Source organism: Orbicella faveolata, unplaced genomic scaffold, assembly GCF_042242905.1.
Source record: "Orbicella faveolata isolate gen_17 unplaced genomic scaffold, um_ofav_v1 contig_1, whole genome shotgun sequence".
NCBI classification, from domain to species: Eukaryota; Metazoa; Cnidaria; class Anthozoa; order Scleractinia; family Merulinidae; genus Orbicella; species Orbicella faveolata.
Genome location: NW_028301536.1, coordinates 32,391,201 through 32,417,203, shown reverse-complemented (window position 1 = coordinate 32,417,203; position 26,003 = coordinate 32,391,201). Strand labels below are relative to the sequence as shown.

The 26,003-nt window shown below is 40.0% G+C and overlaps 1 protein-coding gene and 1 pseudogene across 1 annotated transcript; one reads left to right on the top strand and one right to left on the bottom strand.

Moving 5' to 3' along the window:
- Positions 1–1,749: 1,749 nt before the first annotated feature.
- Positions 1,750–25,875, top strand: LOC110047126 (calpain-9-like). The gene is made up of 16 exons (XM_089272941.1): positions 1,750–1,834; positions 2,559–2,746; positions 13,887–14,078; positions 17,652–17,977; positions 18,605–18,785; positions 19,196–19,276; positions 19,572–19,663; positions 20,220–20,297; positions 20,741–20,932; positions 21,448–21,580; positions 22,442–22,662; positions 24,138–24,177; positions 24,688–24,762; positions 25,083–25,140; positions 25,419–25,455; positions 25,781–25,875. Exons 3-16 carry the CDS (start codon positions 13,917–13,919, stop codon positions 25,815–25,817), a joined length of 1,713 nt encoding a protein of 570 aa, XP_089129067.1. The 5' UTR covers positions 1,750–1,834; positions 2,559–2,746; positions 13,887–13,916; the 3' UTR covers positions 25,818–25,875.
- LOC149118792 (uncharacterized) lies at positions 12,442–13,684 on the bottom strand (annotated as a pseudogene).
- Positions 25,876–26,003: the final 128 nt, after the last annotated feature.

The window sequence follows — 26,003 nt, the reverse complement described above, 5'->3', positions numbered from 1 at the left end:
TTGAATGAGCAATGTCAGAGCACTGTATGAGCATTGTATGAGCATTGTATGAGCACTGAAATATCTGAACTAAACTTAAGTCATTTCAGGTGACCTTAACGTATTGGTGAGCGTTGTTTAGGCCTGAACTAAACTTATCTGTGGGCTGAAATATCAGTGAAATTGAACTTGAATTGGAGAAGAGCATTGAAGAAGTTCGCTGTGAAACCAGTTGAAATAGCAGAAAGCAATGGAGAATAGTGTAACGAAAAGGTGAGCTACCTGAAGGTTTTGTCTTGATCAGAACTGGTTAATGTAGCTTAAGTCATGGTTTCTTTAACGCAACACAGAGCGGCGGTTGGGTTACACAACATTGATATGAAAAGCAAAGAATACTCAAGTCGTGTAAGAGGGAAGTTCTGGTCTATGCTATTGTTTATGTTTTACCTGGAGGTAATATATCTTCCAACTTTAAAAAAGTAATGCGCTCGTGGCAAATGAGTTATTATGCAAGGTTTTGGTTCTCACAAATGTGTGTGTATCGTTTTTACATTCCTTTATTAATTCTACTAGCTAATGATGTGAAAATGAATCCTGCGTCTTGTTATCGTGTGGATTCGTCTATACTGTCGCTGCTGACTATCATTAAGGTTAGGTGACGTTTCACTGTTTGGAATGAGTGTTGGTAAACAATGTGCAGCGGTGTGTTTTTAACTTGTGACAATTGTTCTCACATCCCTATTGATGAATGAACGCAAATTCCGTTTACAAATACCCCTTATAAATATATCCCAATTTTGCAAGTGCCAGCAAAAAGAAACGTCATCGCTCCTGCGTACATTGCGTGCCGTTTATTTCGAGCAATGCCACTGCAGTTTTGCACGGATATGTGTATCCATTTCAGATTGGCTAGCTTCGGCTAACGCGCCAAGAGACTAGGGTTCATAACCTTGAGAAATAGATCACCCAATGCTAACACTGATCTAACATCGAGATCGAGAGGTCCGAGAGACATTAGCCTGTGTCGCAGACAGTCTAAACCGCTGGGGATTTTGTGACACGTCCGGCTGAAACGCAGGCTAAGAGACATAAGTTCGATCAAATTGATGCGAGAAACATAAGAACCAGAAGAAGAACGTGTCTATACAAACGTATGGCTTTCTCGAAACCAAGATACGGCAGTCTCTGAAGAAAGCCGAACAAAGATAAATATGATATCCGTGATAAGAGACACTAAAAAAGCAACATATTGTGCAAATAATTCCGATCAAATTGCCGGGCTCGGCGTCTCAATAGAATGCAAGTAAGCAACTCATGATGTTCACGGAATATTTCAAACTTTGCCCCTTGAAAACTAATACTTGTAGATCTTCAAACAAATCTTGCAATAGAAATGAGCCTAACCATAGTAAAAGCACAATGCAAATTACAGAGATTTCAACCGGGGTGTCAAACTCTGCGAAGGGCCATGCAGACAACAGTGAGGTCTGCAGACCTATGACCTCTATAAAATTTGCAATACTCCACTCTACTTAAAATTCCTCCTAACAGAAGAGCATAAAGTGCCCTTCAAAAACACGTGTGAAGCAATGAAAAGTAATCGTAGATACCTTATTTCCAGCTCAAAAAAAAAAAAATTGATGTTACAAATGTACATACTCGCGAAACCCGAGAACAAATTTAATTTCAGTATTGCGTGATAGTTGCGTGATCGATTTCGCGAGAATCTATCCTATCACAAAGCGTGTAAGAAACTAGCCAATCAGAAATGGATACAGATATCCGTGCAACTGAAACTGCGGGATATTGAGAGAGTGAATGACCTTGGACCGTCCTAAAATCAGGCTGTATGCAAGTAAGTTCATAATTATTTCTGAAATATATACTCTAAGGAGTCAGTCTTGTGTTGCAGGCATGAACTTGGCATACTTGAGCTAAAACTATCGCGTGCGCGGATGAACCATCTGTCTCAGATACGGCACAACATCGAAAACGAATTCAGTTCTTTCCCTGGTTGATTTGGCTAAAGTGTCGCAACAGAACGGTGCATTCAAGCCGCGAATTTTTTTTTTTTTTTTTTTTTTTTGCCAGAAGGATCACAACCTGACTCTATCTATTAAGTTTCCTAACGTGATCCTGTCAAAAGCAATTACTTACACAAATATTAAATACGTCCACGCCGCTGATTCAAAACAATGAAATGTCTTGTTTAATTGCCTCAACAACAACACGTAGCACAACGCGTAGCTTTATGCAAACAAGTTGAGTGGTTTGAGGAATTAAATCGCACTGTTATTACTAACACTAATTACTATACGCACATCTTTCGCCAAACCTTCCGTTGAATTTATACATGAAGGCTGCTCACAAAATGTTGAGAGGAAAATCTTTGTACAGCGAAGGCGTGCAAGATGCGTAATCGACTTATTCTCTTTAGTCTTACATAAGCAATTCAGTAAGTAAACGATCACACACTTTTTCCGTTTTTTCCTGATGCAAATGTAGGTGTGCGTAATTCAGGTAAAGTAAATAACTTAAGATGCAAATATTCCAACCGATTTAATCCGGTTCACTTATAGGGTGCTTGGCTGCTTAGAAAAGCATAAAAGCAATAGAATTTATTTTCTAAGGAACTCGACAGTTTTACGCAAACAGTTGAGCACGGAATGATACTTCAGCATTGCTGACACAGATGTGGACAGGGTTAAGCCAGTGAGTAGCTCTGATAAGATTATAGAGTTATACGGTATAGCGATGGTAAAAGTAAGTAAGTACATGTACTTACTATCAGATATTGGATATTTAATTTGAGTTAGAAATTTGCATCCGATTGTACTTGTGTATTTGCAATTGTTGTTTTGGAAAATTTAGCGGACTTGGTGTAGAAAAACATGTGGCGTTTAGTGACATGCCGTACTGTTTACCGGTTTAATTTTTTTAACAATCGCTTCTTTGTACAGTATTATACTTTGAGGGAATATTATTGTGTTGTTTCCAGTCGTTCCTGTAATGGATGGATATAGTTGTGAATGATATTTATTTAATATTCATATTGCAGAGACTATTCACTGCATTCACCACGGCAAAAAATGAAATTTAAGGCTGACTAAAATACTGACTTGACATTCACTGTAGCGAGAAGTAAGGGATGTGTACATGACATTTTACATGACTGTGAAAGAAATCTGATTAAGCACAGATCTTGAGCAATGGGAAAGATTTCATAATTTCTGCCACTCTAGAAGAAGGCTTTGTTTGTGGGATTTATATTGAGCCCCTGCACGTCAAAGGTACACCGATTGGAACAGATATAATTTGCTTATTGATATATAAACAAAATCTTCCATTTGGCAAGAAAATATGCTCGGATACTTAATGTTCGAGCAAAACTATGGTTTTCGTGGCTTGGGATTATTCTGGACCAGAAGTAGTTTCACGGCACGAAAAATTAGATTTACTCTAAATTTGATCCTGATCAAAGTCGAGGTCAAATATGATCATAGCTTTGATCCAAACTTTGACGTGCGTCAAATGCATGTCAAAACTGTCATGGCTTTGCCGATACATTTGATCCATGACAAAGAAGAGGGCAAATGTGATGTTAACTTTGACTCCACCTTTGACCCACATCAAAGGAGGAATCAAATATCTTATGGATTTGCTATACATTTGATCCCTGTTAAAGGTGAGGCCAAACATGTCAATAACTTTGACTTAAGTTTTGACGCACGTTAAAGGCGTTCAAAGACACCACGGCTTTGCATGCATTTGATCTCTTATGTCAAAGGCGTTCAAAGGCGCCATGGCTTTGTACAACTTTGATCCTACGTCATGTCATGTCAAAGGCGAGGTCAAATATGGCCATATCCTGCGACTCCTCTTTTAACGCCCTAATAGCCTGCGTTTTTGTATTTTTTTCTGTTTTAATGATTAAATGAAAGCTTGCTTTCTTGCCAATGTGTATTTTTTTAATAAAAAAGTTTTCACTTGACCTGGAGGTGGCACAACGAAACAACTCGAAAACAGCAGGAAAACGCGGCTGCCAGCAGCTTCCCGCATTTTCTGGCCAATCAGAATAAAGGGAATAAAGGTCAACGAAGTCGGCTGTGAGGAAAGCAGACATTTTTCTTCATTTGGCTTCATTATGGCGGCTTTGGTGAAATTTTCGTTGTGTTTTGGACCAGGAAAAGGTAAGTCTTTGAATTTCGTTCATTTTTTTTCAATGTTCAGAGAATAACGGAGTTTAAAAAGTAAATTAAACGCAGCAATGGCTACATAAAGAGCTGTGAATTGCGTATATTTATGGCAAGACAGATCCTCGGCAGTGAAAACAATTTGGTCGAAGATTAATTGCACTTGACTGAATCACAGTTGATCGGCAAAGCTCTTCGTTAAGAAAGACCAAACTTTATTTTCAATTCACATATACTTATTTACAAAAGTTGACAAAGATAATTTTTTTTTCTCACTCAGTCAAGTCTTGTGCATTAAATTGAAGTGTCTGTCATAGCATAGATTTTAGCATGATCAGTGCTTGAAATAAACGTAACTTAAGAATTAAGCTTAAACTTAACTCTATTTACGTATAAATTGTTGTGCATAATGCCTCTGGTAATTTCTGAGCTTAAACAATTCCCTTGAAAGAAAGCTCATGTCAATATAAAGGAAATTTGTATTGAAGGAAAAACTCAGTCAGCCATGCATGACAGTCCATCACGACCTGACTTAATTATCATATTCATTATACCATTAAAAGAGTTGTTGACTCTGAAAATTTAATCTATGGATAAGTTTCTGCTTTTGTCTCTAGTTACCATTCTATTGAAAAAAAGCTCTGTTTGTTGCCACAGTTGAAATTATGATGATATTTGTTCATTAATCAACAATGATTTAGATAAACATATACAAGCAAAAACTAACGATAGATAAATCCGACGTTTCGGCGACATCTTGGCGCCATTGTCAAGGGAAACTAATTAAATATGCGATTTCAAGAGTAACTAAGAGTTCAGAGTTTCTAATTTGCATAAGTTAGACAAAGACTTTAGCGCGAACTGAGTCTGATTGTACATTTAAACACGGTCGTAATTGTTTAATGAGTAACATCTCATTAATGAGACAATCAAACTTGTTGTGGCATTTTTTCAACACGCTAAAACAATTGCGAAGGTCATCTGGAATCCTGCCTGCGTGTCTACTATCATAGTGGTTGCGTACTGACGAGGTCTTGCTTCTATGTCCATCAACGCGTACGAACAGATGGCCACGGGTGTAACCGACATAACCAGCATCGCACTGGTCACACTTGAAGTTATACACAACTTCAAGTGTGACCAGTGCGATGCTGGTTATGTCGGTTACACCCGTGGCCATCTGTTCGTACGCGTTGATGGACATAGAAGCAAGACCTCGTCAGTACGCAACCACTATGATAGTAGACACGCAGGCAGGATTCCGGATGACCTTCGCAATTGTTTTAGCGTGTTGAAAAAATGCCACAACAAGTTTGATTGTCTCATTAATGAGATGTTACTCATTAAACAATTACGACCGTGTTTAAATGTACAATCAGACTTAGTTCGCGCTAAAGTCTTTGTCTATCTTATGCAAATTAGAAACTCTGAACTCTTAGTTACTCTTGAAATCGCATATTTAATTAGTTTCCCTTGGCAATGGCGCCAAGATGTCGCCGAAACGTCGGATTTATCTATCGTTAGTTTTTGCCTGTATATATTTGTTCATTAATGTTGATAAATGACTTCACTGGGTTGAATTTAACAAATTGCATGTGGTTTAGTGTGGTCTGTACTCTTATCGACAATGATATGCATCATCACAGTGGTCAAAATGTTGTGGAGTAAAAATATGTGTTGATATTTTTTGTATCAGGCTTATGGATCAATCATTTGGAACTCCACTATCTCCTGCCCAACCACCCCCCCCCCCCCACCCCGAACCTACCAGGCATTTGACATTTTGAACTGTCTCCAGGGCTAAGAATGGTGTCATACCAGGTGATCAAACGCACCTACCCTGTGATATTTGCAAAACTGAGTAATAGATATGTAGATTGAGTGTCAACCGAGGTGTCGATGGAGTGTTGATTGAATATCGATCGGGTGTTGATAGAGTGTCAATTTAGAGGATCGATCAAGGGTATCGATCGACACTCGACCACTGATGCCTTTAGTACACGTAATCCAGCTTATCTTTAGTAGGTTAAATTGTTACAATGTTTGATAAAAAATCAAACTTGCCATTAGTTGCAAATTAAAAAGCTGACCCCATAATAATATTATTATGTGACCTCTCTGGACAATACCAGTAGTTTTAGAGTTTCATGTCTTGGTCTTTTGAGCAGTAGACAACTAAATGCCAATAAATATGTGACTAGTGGAAATTTGCTAATGAATGTTGTTTTTATCCTTCAGCTAGCCACTCTAGAAGAACTGAAGAAATTAACAATAAATTCTGGGAGAGGATACAATATACAACTCTGTAGTTCATAGTCAACTCAGATGCAGTTAAATCATGCAATGCTCCAAAGTGTGCAAACATCAGAACATTTTGGTAAGTAAAAGGCTGGAATATTCATTTGTTATTTCTATATTTTGTAGCATAGACCATCTTATAATTTCTTCAGCCACAACTTTTAATATCTTTTTCCAGCAAAGAAAGGATATAAATAGATTTTGAAAACCTGGCTATAGCTTATTAATATTATTTTAATTGATCATTTTTATTACAGTCTCACTCTGTGAAAAAAAAAGTTGTTTCTTTTTGGTTCATTTAAGGGCAAGTGAGGAAATGTTGTCTTTCTTAAGGGACAAATATATCAACTGGCTCACCTGGATGAAAATTAAGTAATTAAAATGTTATTGAAAACATGCAAGGGGTGGGAATCTGTTTGGTAAATGAATCAAAGTTGCAGAATGTTGCAAACCAGTCTCAGGAAATGTTGGTTTTTGACTGGTAAAAGCTGAGTTTTGAATCTAAATTTTGAGTCGTTGTCTGCAATATTGACTGTTTTGGTTTGGCCATCAGGTTTCCAAACCAAATTTTTCCAAGCAAAATTAATAATATGGTTAATTCATAACTATTGATGGGATCAGTAGAGAATTTAGGGCGTAGAGGATTTGATAATAACTTAGTAAAAGTAAATTGACAAAGACATTTATTTGCTTTTACTCAATTGAAAATTTTGTTGGCAAATTTGACTGGATAATAGCCATTTCTCTCTATGAGATGCGGCTGCACTGGGAATCATAGTGGTTGTATTCATCATCTTGGACTGGATTTTTGTTTCAATGAATGAGCCATGCGATTCCATGCAGACATGTCTCATGTTAAATCATTTAATTTCAGGAATTTTTTTCAGTGGAAAAAAGTGTACAAGTAGTTGCTAACTGTTTACTAATCAAATGTGCAATTATTTTGATATGTTTATATGCTCCTTTTCACATATGATCTACAATGAAAATAAGGAAAAAGATTACACTACTGAACATGAAGAGATCTGTGGAAATTACACAGGAACAGCAATATTCCCAAAGGTGTGTGTATTCCTCATTTCTTGTCATAGTTTATGTCAGATTTGTTGATTTTTAGATTGCTATTCTGCAACCATAAAAGATCTTTGTTGTAAGAGGTCTGTAAGATGTCTTTAAGAGACAGGCAGACAGATGGACTGGTAAACTGGCTCTAGGCTTTTTGTTTATTTGTGCCAAGCTGTGCACTTTTAAAATGACCCCAAGTCTTTGTTCTCTTATGAAATTCTAGCTGGGGATAACCCTTGTTCAGCTGGTGAAATTAGCTTGTTAAACTGGCTCTTAATGACATACCTGTGTCACCAAATCTCTGAGTAGAGTGGAGAGAAATACAAAAAAAAGGCTACTATTGACAGAAGCACAAGCTATTCGGAGGAGGAGTAATGATCTGATTGGTCACGTTTTATTAATGTGATATTAGCAAAAACTATAGGCAAACTTTAAGGAATAGAATGCCAAGATTCACCCTTGATATTCATTTCCAACGTTTTTGTCTGTTTGCTTCTGTTTAGACAAATGCGGACAAGCAGTGGTCGACAGGATGGACTTATCCAGTGAAGATACATTGATTAATTTCGTCAACGCCTTAGACTTTGTCAAAATGTGTCTTCCCTAGAAATCATGGGTATTTAGTTGGCATTGACCCCCAACAAGGCAGTTTAACCACTTTGATGAGAAAGAAGTGGAAAACACTGTGTTCCATTCCACTTATAATGCAAGAATGAGCAAGTGCAAGAAGCAGAAAAGGAGAACTGCCAAAACATAAGGAGTTCCATGCAACGGACTGTATGTGCCATCTGGAAAGGACGCTTATACACTAGTTGACTTTTGTGCGAAGTTTGCTATATCTTTCCCGAAATTTTGCGGTTGTCTTCCCTATTGTCTAGCCTGGTCTAGTAAATTTAAGGAACTGAGAATTTAGCCATAGTACTTCAATGTTAGATAAATGCACTTTGTACCATGGAAGATTTGTTGACTGTTGTTTTCACGATAGACAGAACAATGTTTTCCTTATGATCAGTCTCATTACGTGTAGTTTGAAACCAAGCCTGTAACGTGGCTTTTTGAAACCTGAAGCCCAAAACATTTATGTAAGGTACTTGAAGGTATTTACTCTTGATAAAAACGGGGAAAAAAATTGAAACTGAGATGAAATTGAACATATTTATTTTCTTAAAATTAGGCGCAATGATCTTTCCGGGCCGCTTTTCCGTTAACATTTGTCAATAGTTTGGTACAAAATAACCTTATTAAAGCTGATATATTCTTCAAAACTTGTCAGACATAAATCAAGAGTACGGATCTAATTGCATCTTTCGTATGCGGAGCTACAAAGCTAGTGTAGCAAGCAGAAAAAAGCGTATACGATGTGGATCGCGCGAAACGTGATCAACGGTCGCGCAGCGCGAAAGAGGAGCGCGAGCGAGAAGTTCGGGCGAGACGCGCGAGCGCGGAACGCGCAGAGTACCTTTGACAAACCTTTGGCCTGCGTCACAGGCATCTTCGACCACGTCTTTAGCAAACCTTTGACTCGAATCGCAGACAAATTTGATTACACTTTTGACCCGCCTTTGACAGTGCGCAAAGGCGTATCAAAGGATCACCTTTAACCCTAAAAACACAGGCGTTCAAAGGTGAGTAAAAACGGCCTTTCACGCCTTTGATTTGGTGGTAAAGGTTTATTCACAGATGATCTTTGATTCGCGTCACAGATCGTCAAAAGCGTGCAAAGGCGACCTTTACAAAACCTTTAACAACACATTTGACGCGCGGTAAAGGCGATTTTTCGTGCCGTGTTTGGCACATGAGTCAGCGCACGTTTGGTTACAATTATTCATGACACATACATACACCTTATTCCAAAATGGCCGCCATTTTAGTGTTCTTTTGTTTGCTTGCAAATTAGCCGTTGTTGCCTCGTTCAAGGGAAAATAGGGACCTTAAGATACGAGGACGGGACGAGCTAGGACAGAAGTAAATTTACTCAAACGGGCATGCGCACGAGAATTCTCGATTCATCTCTCTGCCGTCGTCGTCTCGTCGAGGACGCCATTTCGCTCGACTAGCCGTCGTATGGAAAACGTGAGAGACTATTTTGCCCTTGTTTTGCCCTGGCTAATGTTCCAATGGACATTATTTTCAGTTATATTGGTGAGAATGTTTATTAGGTGCACATTTTTCGTGATTCTAGTGTAGAAATACAACGTTGAAATACAAAAAAAAAATGTGAATAAAAATATTCCTTTTCTGTTCGTTTGTGTTTCAGTCACTGTTCGGTCGCGGTCACGAGTGTGCAAGCTCAAAACGAAATACAAACTGTATGCATTGAGAAAACAGCAGTGTAAGTATAGTCTCGAGGTCGATAACACGTTGCAAGAATGATTGCCATGAAAGCATCTGTCGAGCAAATAAAATTCACATTTTCAAAGTGATCTTTAGTTGTTGTTGTGTTTTTTTTAACTACCCGGAACTTGATGTAATATTTGTTTTATTTTTATAATGCTTGTTACAGTTACAGATGGAAATTGAAATATTCGCCCTATGTCAGGATTCTCCTTCGACAGGATTCTCAAATGCTCGGTGGTAAAAAGCCATCTGAAGCAGGTCGATTAGATTGTTCGTTTAATATTTCGTACGGAGATTCCGGTTTCTTTATTACAAATAAAAACTGATAGAGATGTTTGCGTCGCTTATAAAGAAGAGTAAATTCAGCATCGACTGTTCACCATCGTTTAAGCTTAATAGGACAAGATTTCTATCATCTCTTTAGTCTAAAGGATGTCATTGCTTTTACGAAAAGCTTTTGCGAAGCTCAAATTATCATAGTCGCTGTCCTTTACGAAAATACACATCTTAAGCATTTTGTCTTTGGCGACACGACGGGACCCGCGAAAGTTTCCCGCGTCCACTGCGGCTCCCGTCCTGGCCTTCCCGTCCTCGTATCTTAAGGTCCCTAATATTCGAATGTGGACGGGCAAGGTTAATAGGTATTCTTTTTCAAGGCCTATTCCACCTCAAGGAACGACATCAGCTTCAAGGTTTTACTTAGTATACTTAGTTGTCTTGAACTGAGTACGTTAACCTGATCTAAATTTCACTAATGTAGCTTCTTTTATCCCTGATAGTCGGATGTTACTAAAACTGGTAACGGAGAACGGGGAACGGGGAACAGGAAACGGGAAACGGGAAACGGGAAACCGGGAACGGGAGTCTGGGAACCCGCCTAAGAATTCAACATGGCGGACAAAGGAAAGAAAAGGGAACAATTTGGGGAAATGTTAGGAAGTGTTACGGTTGTAAACTTTAGTTTCTACCGGCTGTACCTCAGAGTCCAATATGGTACTGAGATAAACAAAGCATGAAATAGCGCCTGGGGAGAAAATCGAATCGGTATTATCACATGCTACCCCAATCGGTCAGTACAAAATGCAGACTGCAGACCGGGTACAAAATGCAGACTAGGTACAAAATGCAGACTGCAGACTGGGTACAAAACGCAGACGGAGAATAAACTGTTTTCCGTCTGCTGCGTGACGTGTCATCTAAAAACATACCGAGTGTCACGCAGTCGCTTTTCCGCGGTCATCTTTCACCAACATTAGCATTATTGTGGAATATTCCTTGCTCGTTTCTTCATATATTTTGTCTTTAACAAAGCGGCCAGGCCACAGGTTATTTATCTGCTGCTCACCTGATTTGCCAGTTGACTTGCCGATCTCCGAAAGGCCGCCTTTCTAGCTTCCGAATGCGAAGACAGCGGACGACCCACGTTCAATGATGCTCATGTGTTATGTCACTTGTCCTCGATATCATATTGCGTGTTGCTATTTTTAAATATTGATATGACAGCTCGCGCACAAAGTGAGAAGACATGAGTAGACTATGAAGGCTTGAAATTCTATGTAAAAAAGAGTGTGGCCTGACCGATTGGCGGACGTAGCTTATGATAATACAGGATAATACCGATTCAATTTTCACCCCAGGCGCCAGTTCATGCTTTGTTTATCCCAGTACCAATCGGACTCTGCTCTAACAAGAACGTACTGGGCCATGATCTGGTGGCACAGCCGGTAGAAACTCACGTTTACAATCGTAACACTTCCTCACATTTCCCCAAATTGTTCTGTTTTCTTTTCTTTTGTCCGCCATGTTCAATTTTCACGCGGGTTACCGCTGTACACTCGTTCCCAGACTCCCGTTCCCCGTTCCCTGTTACCCGTTCCCCGTTACTAGTTTTAGTAACATTCCTGATAGTCGTACGCTGAGATCTTCTTAAATAACAAAAGCTTCTAAAAACACGCATGGTCTTCAATGCGCCTTATTTCGAAAACGAACGCGGTGACACCCCATGTTTTTTTTTGTTTTTGTTTTTGTTTTTTTTACTTTTTGGCAAAAGTGATCGCATATCTTTGCCTTACTACATCGCAAGTTTTAAAAAAAATCTGTACTTAGTAACATTTTTGGCGCGAACGTCTCTATTATTCTCAGGCTGTTGGCAGTTTGCCAGCAATGAAATCTCCGTAACAATGTTTAAGGCCGCTCGCCGCCAATAGGCCCTTCTGTCCGATAACATGTCCCACTTACTCCAAGTATTGACTGAAATTATCTTATTATTGTAACGTTAAGTTTTATGGTTCGCTAGTCGTGTGATTGCCTGTGCTTAGCTTGGGAGTTTGGCAAATATCTCGGTTAATAGCTAAAACACTTGACGGGTGAACGGATAAATTGTTTGGCATGATAGTGATCTTCGTTGCGGAACGTTGCAGAATGGGGAATAACTCGGTTGAGCCACTGGCTTGACAGCCGGCACTCGTTATGTGATGCCAGAGGCACAGGGAACTTGTTTCTATGCTCTACTACAGCGACGACACAGCAGAAAACCAGGAGACTTCTTTGGAGCTCAACAAACCTTCTTTATTCTTGACATTACTTCACACTAACTCATAGTACGAGCTATCTTGGTGATCTTTGGCCGGTGTAGCCTGGCGGTTTAAGCGAAAACAAGCGGCGAAGCCGCGAGGAGCCTGGGGGAGCTCGTTTTCGCGGCTTTGCCGCCTCGTGCTCGTGCTCACGCTCAAATTGCTTAAACCGCCAAGCTACGCAGGCTGAGGGGAAATTGGTGCTGGTTCTCCATTATTGAGAGAAGGAGTGACTTCGTTGTGCTGATCTAGAACTTTCAGGAAATTAGCCTGACATAGCTATCACTGCTCCTTCCTCGTTGGGGTTGATCTCTCTGACCGGCCTTTAATTGGCGGTTTTCTTCTCGCAAGCGGTTAATTGCGTCATCTTTTGTGCTGTCACGAGTGTAGTTATCTCGTGATGTGGGTTGATAGGCTGCGATGGCAGTGTCGTGAAGGTGTGTACCAGTAAAGAGAGTCACGACTTTTTTCTCAAGATTAGTGAGTTTCTCTTCCATGGAAATCTGGGGCGAGTACTGGTAAGCGGAGATAGTAGCCTCCTTTAGTTTCTCGTTAGTTTCTAGACTGGAGACAAGAGTGTCAAGTCGCTGTTGCATGCGGGAAAGGGCGTCATTTCCCTTGGTGTTTTGTGGGGACTGCTGAACTGTCTGAGTTAACCAAGCAGAGTTTTCTGCCTCTGAATGTTCGGGGTTTGCGCATCAGTACATCTCGCTGTGTATCAGGGCGTACAACTTGAGTGAAAAACCAGACCTTTTCGTCTTCCGATAATTCAAGACAGTCAGAGCCGTTCTGCAGGTCTAGCCCTTCAATGTATTTGTCCAAGAGCTCGCTTGGTCTTCTTTTCCTTGAAGAGAGGACTTGACGCGTGCGCCAATCGCGATCTTTAGATGAAAATCGTTCCCGTAGGACATCGCTCAGGGAATCAAAATACTCTTTATCACTGTCGGAGAGCGAGCGGAAAAGTGATTCAGCAGGCGCCGCTAAGTGCAGGGCTAGTTCAACAAGTGCTGTTTCACTTGTGAGTCGAATTCGACGGCGCTCCAGGTGTAGTTTACATTTCGCAAACCAACGTTCAAAGTTTTCTGTTTCTTATCCGTGAAACAGACTTGGTTTGATTGTGTCTGAGAGACTAGGAGAAGTGTTTCTGTCGATTTCTTGCGCGGCATCGGTGCAACGTTTCTACTGACGTTTTAGCTCCAAACTGCTCTGTTTGAAATCTGCTAGGGAGTGGGAATCCATGTTTGTACTGGTTAAATCCTGCTCACTAAAACTCCTTCTGGAAAAAAACGCTGTGGTTTTTACTTCTTTGTCTTTTTCAATATCTTCCTGAACTGTAACGGTCTTGCATACAGAAGGTATGTCCTACGTTGTAGGACATAAAATGCCCTTTGTCAGCATCTGTAGACTAATTTTGCTTTCTTTTTCCAAATTTCAATATCAGGTGCTTAGTAGTTGCAGCACTTTATAATCGATGTCCCTTAAGCGCGCGTTACCGCGAGAGAAGTACCTATCTCTTCAGAGACAGCTACAAAGGAGTGGAGAGTTGTATGAAGACAGAGAGTTCCCGCCAAATTTCCGCAGCCTCTCCACCAAGACGAAGCCATCTGTAAACCTGCAATGGAAGAGACCAAAGGTATGTTTTTATTTCAGAATTAGCAATTAACTGTCCGCTTCTCTTATATATATTAATATTTTATACTCATATACAAATTTAATTATTTCAGACTTCCCTAATAGCGTAGTTTTTTTTTCTGTCTCTCTCTTCTTTTCCTCTCTTTTTTTGAGTGCATTTGTGAGGGTCGTGACCCATAATTCTCCTAGGGTTGTAACTCGCATAAGCCCTTGCGGTATAAGTGTAATAAAGAAGAAAGCACATGGTCGAAAGTGTCGACTGTCTTTGTGGATTAGTTCGCTGTTTCCCACTCGAGTCACGGTCGAGATCCTGCTTTGAAGCTCTATCGGCGAGCGAGTAACAAAATTGGTATTTCTGACCGGGCAGTTCAGCCGATAGAAGGAAAGAACGCCGTTCTTTACACGTCCAAATACCAGCCGATATCATCGAGTGATGCAAATATGGCCGCACGACCAGTGGACTGTTCTGGTGATGGTGATGCAACCAAATAGACGGGGTAAGAAACTAAGAAGCTGTATCGTCGAGTAAAGTGTCATGATAAAAGTTCGAGTAAGAAATGGCGGAGGAGCTTCAATTAAGAATCCACACGGAACTGTGCAAAGCGACCGTAGAAAATACCAAGCTGGTTGCAAAGCATTTGAAGATAAATGAAGGGGAATTGAAGGACAAAACGAAGGTTCCGATCATCAATAAAATCGCTAATGTTATCGAGAAAGAGTTAACAGGTGTGGAGTAAGAGGAAAAAGTGACTTTTCTCCAAGCTATCGTTGAGATATTGGATGCACTCCACCGCCACTCGAAGATGTTAAAGAATATAAGAGTGAGTTTATTTTTTTAAAAGAAAGAAATCGAAGAAGTTAAGCTTCTTCACAAACAGAAAACCACGGAATCGGAGAGTAAAGTAGATTGTGCTAAGGTCAAGCAGGAGTTAAATTCACAGTCAGGTGATGGCATAACATCCCCTTTGCATTCTCTTATTGAATCCACGAGTGTACTTCGACGTCAATTTAAGATTACTGGCCAGATTGTGGATCCAGACCAAGCTGATAAATTGAATTACAGTTCACTACGGAAACAAATTGAAACGGGTGTTGAACAAAAGTACAACGAGCATGAGATTGTGGTTGGAGTGATTCGCGCCATCAGTCCTGGGTTAGTTTTAAGAAGTTATCTGGAATCCTTTAAGGATCTGTCACTTGACTGCCTGAAGAAGATTCTTCGTAGTCATTATGGGGTTAAGAGTACTGCAGAATTGTACCAGAGTTCAGCATCCATCTGTCAAGATGGGAAAGAAACACCTCAAGCATTCGTAATGCGAGCCCTCGACTTGAGACAGAAGATACTCTTTGCAAGCCAGGAAGGGGAAGACCCACTGAAGTATGATACTGGTCACGTCCAGCAGCTCTTTCGCAGAACCGTTGAGACTGGCCTCCAGGATGACAGCATTAGAACTAAGCTCCGCCCATTCTTAAACAATCCAGTAGTTGAGGATGAAGAACTAATTCATGAGCTCAACCTCGTAGTCTCAGCCGAGGAAGAAAGGATAAAGAAACTGAGAAACCAATCGAAAGGCAAATCACCTACAGTGTCCCAGATCGGTCAGGAATCACCAGGACCAACTAAAGTACCTCCTGGTAAAGTACCGCCCCCAAAAGATGACCCCAAGTCAACTAACAGTATTAAATCAGAACTTCAAGAACTCAAGGCTGCAGTTGAAGCACTTAAGACTGAGGTTAAGGCTAGGTCTGGGACAACCCCCCAGCCCGAACAAGGGAGAGAAACAGATGGAGCAGCGGAAGAGGACAAGGAAGATGCGAGGCGACACCGCGCCCACCCAAATGTTCAAAGTGCCTTGCAAAGGGAGAACAGTGGTGTAATCATTGCTTCAAATGTGGAAGTGGCTATGCCGTTGGTTGCCGTTATGGTGAGTTGTCTGGACAGCGGCCGTTAAACGGAAACCGGCTGCTTGTGCGGGACCAGTAGTAGCCGACGCTTCACATACGTCCCACCAATGTAACTGCTGTGGCAGTGTAGAAATGCAAGTCCCATATCAGCGCTGTTCCCAATGCCAGGTGGTATGGTGCTGTTCTCGGAGATGCCAAAAGGAACAATGGCCGAACCACTAGAATATATGCCAGGCTATAAAGGTGCTAACTCAAAGGGAGAATCCCAAATCCGCTGAGACGAAATTTGTGAGCCACCTGACACCAACGCAACATGCTAAGATTACTAACCTTGTTGGAAGAAAGAGCCCCGTTAAGTTTCTCTTGAACGATTCCGAAGTATCAGCTCTTTAGGACACTGGGGCTCAGGTGTCAATAATGACGCAGGCAATGCTAAAGGAAACGCTTCCAGGAACAGCAGTGAAAGACATTTCAGAACTAATTAATGTTGGACTTGATCTCACAGCCGCGAACGGAACCAAGATTCCTTTCATTGGTTGGGCAGAGTGAGAGTACGATTTCCATCACCGACAAAGGAGTGACAAGAAGTTCATGTTCCATTTCTTGTTACTGTTGATCGTTTAGAAATGCCAATACTGGGCTTATGGGAGTTACAACTCTAGGAGGAAGTCCTTGTGCATCTTGCTGACCTGTAATTTATTTTCATTTAACGCTGATGTCAACAGGCTGCCTGGCTCCGCTAGCCCCTATGGTTATTCCAGGCAGACAGTACTCTAATTTTATTATCTATATTTTCTGCAATTAGTACGCGTGAGAAAGAGTACAAATAAAGGTGGTTGTTGTTGTTGTTGTTGTTGTTGTTGTTGTTGTTGTTGTTGTTGTTGTTGTAATACGCGTTTAAGTTAACAAGTGTTTAATTATTTTATATTTCTCCTTGCTCAAAGAGATGAATTCTGCTTACTTTACACAAATGACGTTAGCTATTTTTGCTTTGGCGTCTATTTGGAAATGAATACTATTGTTACCTGTTCAGTTCAGCTGAAGGATAGTTTAGCACTGATTAACAATCTGAAAAGATCTGCATAATCGTGAGCGAAAAAGTTAATTTCATTTTAAGCATTTTTTATAGGCTTATGAAAAAATGTTGTAACCCTTCTATTTTGAATATTAAGCATGCTAATATATGAAAATTAGTCAGTTTATGTAAAAATACTACACATGAAAATGAGAATAACATCGAGACACAAATAAACAAATCTGACACACAATTTGGACCTTCAAAATGTTTTTTACAGGGGGGGCAGCTGTATTGTCAACTTTTACTAGTTTTTAATGGACGTTGTATTTGACGAGGCTGTCGTAATCAATACTTATGCTCTCTAATATCAGATGTTTTCCACTCTTCGGTAGTTAAAGGTCAAGTCTGACTTAAAGGAGCTAAGTCGCGGCGATTTTGAGTTGTTTTCGCCTGGTGCAAAACTACTTTTCAGTTCAAGGAAACCTGAAAATAGTAGTTTACTAAGCTAGAAAAGAGGCTAAATAAACCATAAAGGGACAAGACTAGTTAACGATGGAGAAGATTGACACGGATTACAAACGACGAACTTGAAAAATTTAGGTTAAACTTTTCAAGATGCGCAAATCGTGACGTTGCTCCTTTAACTTCCAGGACATCTGCAAAACACCCAAGTTCTTCACCACAAGAGTCAGACGGACAGACATTGCTCAAGGACGATTGCAGAACTGTTGGTTTGTGGCTGCGTTGGCATCTTTGACAGACACCGAGGAGTTGTTCGACGCAGTGTGTCCCCCCGATCAAAGATTCGATGAACCCACTTACTGCGGAATGTTCAGATTTAACTTTTGGCGGTTCGGTGAATGGGTGGAGGTTATTATTGATGATTTCCTTCCCACTCACAATGGTAAGCTGTATTACGCTTGTTCAGTTGAGGCGGAGGAATTCTGGATCCCGTTGTTAGAGAAGGCTTATGCAAAGTAAGTTAAGTATTGAGAAACCTTCGAAGTCTTTTAGAGTTTCAGGTTAAAATGTTCCAATGATTGTAGTTTACAAAGATAGAAAAGACGCTCACACCGTGACGTCGCTCTTTTTAAAACTGGCCGTTTGTATCCCGTCTATTTTGAAACTGTTCTTCAAGATAAAATCAAGGTATTGATAGACCTGCGCATGCTCTGTGAACTTCTACAAAGCCTGCTACTAGCAATTACCTCTGATCCCTAAAGAACCTCGGAACCTTTCGAAAATGCCAGGTCTTTGTATTCTTGAAAACAATGCAATGAAATAGAAATAAATACAAACTAAATCTACATTGAGTCAATACTGTGGGAAACGTTATGTGTGCCCGGTCACTTTCATTTTCCATCATTTGTTGTTGTTGTTGTTGTTGTTGTTGTTTTGTTTTGTTTTGTAGTGTTTGTTCTTTTTTGCATTGTTTATAGCGTTCAACACGCTTTTCTTGGATCATTGAAAAGCCCAACAGACGCATAGATTATCGCGGATACTATAGGAAACTCATAGGTCTCTTATCCTCAAATCACGTTTCAGTTCTAATATGAGTTTCCTTGAGTGAGTGTTAGATTAGACTGAGTCTTTTGTTATTGCAGAGTTTGTGGATCCTACGAGGCCATGGGCTTAGGACGAATAAGTGAAGCTCTACAAGATTTCACTGGAGGCCTTATCGAGACGATCAACTTACAAACGTCTTTACCTGAGGGCTCACTAGATGTGAATAAAGTTCTACAAAAGGCGCACGAGCGGAACTCGCTGATGGGTGCCTCAGTAGAGGTAAAAGAATTTTACCCAAAGGATGTAGGCGTGCAAAGAATAAGTTCGTTGGGTCATTGAATAAAATACAAACCGACAGATCGTTGGACTTTTTTACTGGCGTTTCTTCGTGAAAAGATAGAATGACCAAGCCCTCCCTTCCCCCCATTGCCTCTTGGAGCAATTGGAAACGAATAAAAACAATGTCACAGTCAAAAAAAGCTGTTAAAATAGAGGAGGGAAAAATACAGTTTCCAGAGAGGAACCACTTAACTGGAAATTTAACTGCATGCAAGTGATATTTGAGGACGGCATGCCATGAATCCGCTTTTCACCCTTACCCTGCGATTTAAATCCAGCTAATGTAATAATTGACTGTTAATCCATGATGATTTTTAATTGATTTTCTCGTTTTTGTCTATTTACTGTAGACGAGTGCACAAACCATTTCGGAAAGATTACCAAATGGACTTATAACGGGACATGCGTATTCGATAACAGGCTTTGCCAAGGTAACTCCTCACTAACGCGTCATGGAAATAATTGCTCACAATGCAGGCGTTTCTCACAGGTCTCAATGCAATTCTTTAAAGTGTAGCTTGCTGCTTAACTTGGTTACCATCATGTTGCATGCAGATCCTCTTTGTTGATTACACACTGAATAGGCTGAGTGAGTTTACAAAAACAAAACTGACCGTCGCAGTTAAACTGGACTGACTGAAATGCACTTGTTTTTTAGTTGCCTACTTTCCTCTTTACGGTCAATTCTATTTCCTCCCTCTCACATATGCCTTTTGCCATTCACAGGTTAATTTATCTACTTTGCGCGGACTGAAGCTAATTCGTCTCCGCAATCCTCATGGCGATAGCTCAGAATGGGTGGGAGCTTGGAGTGACGGGTGACAATCACTTTTAATTAATTTTCAGAACAAACGAGGAAGGGCCAACGCAGTCGAATCTCCCTTTAGCTTGTAATATAAACTTGGAGAAAGAAACTCATTTTAGGGCTAAACATTAATATTGACCAATGCCGAAGTTGTTCTCTAAAAGCCGCAGGGTGATAAAAGGAAACCTGCCGGCAATACGATGAACTTGCAATCCTGCAGTGCTCTGCTTTTGCTTGCGTTTGGATTTACCAATAATTACGAATCGCACTGGCTTGAATTGTAATCTTTTCGTCACAAAAGAATTGTTACGGCTAAACTGCAACTGTGTCTGAGTATAGATGGCTATTAGTCTTTAACTTTTTATAGTAGTTCTTACCCAGTTTTATTAAGAAGAAAACTGATGTGCTTCTAGAAACGGCTACCATTAGCCTTCATTTGGAATATTCAGCAAGACTAAATTCAATTCAGCTAGCCTTAACTAGCTAGTCGGTAGCATTTTAATATAATACATAAAGTGGCTTCAGCCATTCTTGTTTCATCTCGAACTTTTCTAACGTGCACATCCCAGGTCTGAAGAGTGGTATCAATTATCATCAGAGGAAAGAAAAAGACTAAACCTTGTGTTTCTCGATGACGGAGAATTTTGGTGAGTGCAATTTTCTGACCTGTAGAAGTGTTTTAGTTGACTGGGTTCAGAGTTGTCGGCCTGATATTGAGGTGAAGCCTCCACAACTTGGAGCTTAGCTTCAAATAAACTGTTAAAGTGCTACTATGATCAAATTTTTCACCCATGGGTTTTTTAGGTGTATCATATAGGATTCCGGGAAAGAATAAAAACGCATTTTACCGTTTGCAAATATCTCGATCAGTGCCGGGGATACAAATTGGCTGAGATATCTTTTTTCATCAAATTTGACGTCAACACATGACTGATTTTGCATATTTTAAAAGATTGATTATCAAAGAGATATTTGAAAATAGCAAACAGCATTGTCCTTTTCATACAGACTACCTGTTTGTGTTTTAAAATTATTTAGATATGAAAGATGCGGATTTCAATCTTTTATATCAGTAATTGTCTATTCATAGGATGACAGTGGAGGATTTCCAGGTGAATTTCACACGAATAGACATATGCATGCTTACCCCAGACAGTGTTTTGGAAAAGAACGAGAAAAAATCATGGAAAATAAGACGAGTGAAAGGCCGGTGGCAGGCTGATGCTACAGCTGGTGGCTGCAGGAACTTTATTGATACTTACCACATCAATCCTCAAATAAGGTATTGAGAGAAATACATGTCCCCGTGAAAACATGATCCGGTGGTTGTTAAACCTCAGGGTTTGAACTTTGTTTAACAAAAGCAAAAATGACAAAAATTATAACACGCTATTAGAAAAAGAGCGCAGTTAAGAAAATCATCAATGTTAGAGTCATTACCAATTGTTTTGAATTCTTCGAAAGTTGTCATAACTAGAGAAATTTCTAAGCCAAATACATCTGCAACTCCAATGCAAGTACGCGATCAGTTTCCAGTTGTAAAATTAGTGTGCTTCGCTATAGCTTGCGAAGGCGTATCTTTTTGACGGGAATGTGCCAATGTGTAACATACCTGACGTACGAACCAGCAATTCTTCCATGGTCTTCCATCGTCAGATAGACTCTGGAAGAGAAAACCAAAAAGTGCCTTTGAGGAACAGCACAAATTAAAACTGTACTTTAGGTTTTGATCGGCAGCAGGTAGTAGTTGGCTGGATTTAGCCTTCCGTAATTATGAAGTTTTGTTATGTTTAACAGGATTCAGTTACAAGACCCCGATGAGGACGATGACGAAGATCGCTGTTCAATTGTAGTTTCACTCATGCGCATTGATCGAAAGAGAACACCAGCTAACGAAAGTCGACCTTCTATTGGGTTCGCTATCTATAAGGTGACTATGAAACTGTTGCTTAGTGAAAGCAACTGTGCTCTGTAGATGTAAAACGAGCATTTCGCGGATATTTTTCCAGAGGACTTTTAAGTTTATTAATTAAGTAACTGTGTTCAGTTTGTTACTTGTAAGCGTGAGACGTTACAATGTAACGTCTAGTGTTATATTTGAAATATTTGTTTATTTATTTACAGTGTCCCCAATTAGCACATCAGTGCTAAATACATCGACACTTAACTAAAGTGATTATTATTATTAGTTATTGTTATTGTTGTTGTTGTTATTGTTAGTGTTATTGTTATTGTTGTTGTTGTTGTTATTGTTGTTGTTGTTATTGTTGTTGTTATTGTTATTGTTATTATGAGACAAAGGAAAAGTTCTGACTCCCCGACGGAAATGCAACCCGTCACATTCCTCACACTTCTCACTGAGCCACAGGGAGATTGGTACCGAGCTTGCCCATTTAGCCACATCCTTGGGACATGCTTGTTCCACTCTTTTCCAAGATGGTCATGACCTAGTGCTCCCAGAAGGCTTATGGGAACAGCTCATTTTTGAGTTGCCCTACGCCCCTCTATCAAAGCGAGGCTTGGTGCACAACCATTCATGTGAAAATGCGTTTAATTTGCATGCAAATGAAATCTTATTTTCATATGAAAGGATGAGCACCAAGACTCGCTTTGAGAAAGAAGCAAAAGATTATTCGGAAATAGCCTATTGTTTTTTGCAGACTATTTTTCAGTCCAGCAGTTTCCCTCTCCTCCCACTCCCCGAGCAATGTTGAGACTAAACAACCAAACTGAATTTTTCAGTGCGATTTTTTTGCCAGTTAATGTGGTTTAATTTCTTCGTTAATGCTAGGTACCGGAAGACTTGCGCAACTCCAAGGAGCGTTTTGACAGGCGGTTTTTCGAGGCTACCAAGGCAACAGCCATGACAAACTCCTTTACTAAGCTAAGAGAGATCAGCTCTAGATACTCACTGCCACCAGGAGAGTACGTCTTAGTCCCATCCACGTTTCACCCACGACAAGAAGCTGAGTTCCTTTTAAGCATATGCTCGGAGAAACCGCATGAAGCACGGTTAGTAATCGTGATTTTTGTCTGTTTGTTTGTTTGTTTGTTTGTTTTTTTGACTAACCTATATTCCCTGTGCTGAGAAATTTTAGTTATGAGTTCCAATATTTTCCCGATGTAGTTGTCATATGCGTAGCTCAGTAACGTATTTATTTAAAATTAAACATGATCAAAGCAATTTGACAGAAGCGTGAGATATTAAGTAGTTGTTAATCGAGAGCGAGATCTTTGCAGGAAAACCTCAAACTAAGGTTTTGCGATGTAGGCCGAGTGTAAGGGAAAAGACCGACCGTTCAAGTTTGCTAGCAGTTTACTATATAGCAATTGTTTTGCCGAAGATAATTGAGGTGGAAGTAGTTAAATTTATAAACGCACCTTTAAAATTTTTCTCACATCAATGGATTTCTTTTCAATCTTTTTTCCAAACCCCTCAACATTATTAGGGAAATAATATAAAGGAAATTCCGTCTAAAAATGCTTTTATTTTGCTTAGAATCGAAGTGGAAATCGAAACTGAATTTTTCTGTAGTGTTTTCATCTTAAGACGACGAAACAAAGTTCATCAACGTGAAAAGTGAACTGATCAACATGACACGAGCGTGGGACAAAGAATCCCCGACAAGAGTCCCCGACAGGAATTGAACCCGTGACCTCCAGAATACCGGGTGGGCACTCTATCCACTGAGCTACGAGAACTCATGGAGAGCACGGTCATTTAATTGAGTTCATATGTGACAGGCGTCCTGCCCACTGCTAGGATCAGCACTGTCGAAGTTATCGTGTCATGTTGATCAGTTCACTTTTCACATTTCATTACCGAGCTTAAAATTCACCATATTTATTCATTTAAAGTTCACCAACGTTGTTTCTAAGAATCCGACGGGGATTGTCCCACGGACATTACGAGGAATTGCTAATGCCCTACTAAGAAAAGAGAGCAAGCGATGTGAAAACCGTTGCGTTTATTGAACTAGCAGCAGCTACATAAAGGTAGTAAGAAATGAACCATGAAGAGTCAGAATTTCAAGAAAAAAATGTTGTATGCACAGCTTTGAATGGCTTTTAGTGCCTTAAAAATAGCCAATCAAAACACGCTTTATATCGGCTTCTAACACCAGCCACATAATAATTCTACGTAATACATACTTTGAACCAATAACGATCGGATATAACTAAAGAAAGGTTTCTACACAGTTGAATAAAATTCTCCTTTTTTGCAGTTTTATTGAATTTCCCTTGTCATATTTCGTGTTATTGACAGGCCATTTCCTACGCGAATACGGCACAAGATTGTTTCATGTGTTCTAACATAGCTCCCCTGCAAGTCGGGATTACATGGGGCTAGCTCTCAAAGGGAGCGGGCATGTCCTGTGCGATACATTTGTGTCTTCAAGTGTTTCAAAATCCTGTCAACATTGCTTCAAAAACGCATGGTTTTGTAGTGAACAGTTCTCCATCTTTCTCCTCCTCTCGTTTTGCAGTGAAATTGACGTGGAAACAAAAATAGTGACTGTACCAAAGGTTTGTCGAGTTTAAATGGTTATGGGTTAATAAACGAATACAGTTAAGGACGAAGGCCATCCAGGAAAATGTCGTGCAAAGTTGAGAAAAGGCGCCACTAAGGCGGGTCTGAGTGTCCCACATCCCGTCAAAAATTAACGATTTCCTACTCGATATAATAATATCCCATGTCCCATTCATTCCTCTTCCCCCCCCCCCCCCCCCCCAAATATCCTGTATTCCGTTAAATATTCACCCAAACAGCCTGGGAAAGGGGATTTGATCACAATTTGGGGCTGGGGAATGGGATTAATCCCGCCACCCTTCATCCAGGGTCCTCAATGCTTGCTTTGCATCACAGTTGCAAATAATCGAACGACGTTCATAGGTTAGTTTAATCCTCTGCATTTTATAAGTGTTTGTTTCTTTTTCTTTCAGCTAGCAAAATAAGCTGATTGTGTCACTGCTGTATGTTGCCTTCTTTCGTCCTAAAATTGATCATAACTGATTTTTTTTATTTCTTCCTTTAAGCCTTTAGTTTTGTCAGAGGAGGCCGTGGACATCGACGAGCAGTTTTGGAAAACATTTCAGAAATTTTCAGGAGAGGTTTGTGAAGGCGTTTGTCTTTGTTTCCAGAGATGGCAAAAAATAACCTAAGGAAATATATCGGGAAATATGGCGAGGAAGACATCCAGCCCTTTTGCCGTGCAATATTACGTTTCTGACTTATGTATGTTACTTTCGGCAGTAACCCCCGCTCTGGGTTTCTCTGTTTACGCATTTTCATACAGTAGGCATTTTTTCAAAGTAACGATGCTTTCCTAGGACGTTCCAACTTTATTAGCATTCGCTCACTTTCCTACTCGACGATAAAACACCTCTTGGCTTCCTCCATCTTGCAACTGACTGGTCACTTCAATTTACAGGATGGAGAAATTGATCAATATGAACTACAGGAAATCTTGAGCCTGGAGTTTGCCAATTGTAAGTATTGAAGCTATTCAAATGTTCTTTGGCTGAAAATTAGAATTAAAAACATGTGTTGTTGAATGTTTATAGTCGTCAATGCGCTTGACTAAAACTAGCTAGTTCTCTGACATGCCACTTAAACTGAAAGAAACAAATATTTCGAATAAACACATCAGAGCTCCACTCGATAATGGTGATGGGCTATAACAGGCTAAAAGCCTGATAATGCAAACCGGGCCACTGTTTTCTATGTTTTTCATACTCACCGTCTCTTGTTTCACCTTGCATTTCAGTGGTTAATTCTACCTCGTTTAGTCTGGAAGCTTGTAGGTGAGATTTCACTGTAATCAGCTTATATTGAGCGCGAACACACACTGGCCAGTACTTGGTAGATCAGTTCATCATCACCACCACCACCACCACCATCATCACCATCACCGTCATCGTAATCGTCATCGTCGTTATCCTCCTCCTCATCATCATCACTATCATCACATCACCAGTCTCCTTGTGGAGAATAATTGCAAGCGCGATTTGCTTAGGCGTGAACAGAAAAATGCCTTTTAGGGTAAATCCACCTGACCAATATCACAAACCATGCTATATATATTATAGTAAACTTGACTGTGACTCTTGTTTTCCTTAATTTCAACAGGAGTATGATCGCCATGTTTGATGTATCCTTTTGTTAAGGATTTTATTAAAAATGTAATAAATGTTTTTAAATAAATACTGAAAGTAAAAAGAAAATGCAAAATGAAGAAATGGCACACATAAAGCTAATCTATAAGCTTGCACGCCCCTGCTTACAAGTGTTATCATTCCTCTGATATTTTTGAAATTTGTAAGAGAAAACCACAAATATGCTGTGGCGATAA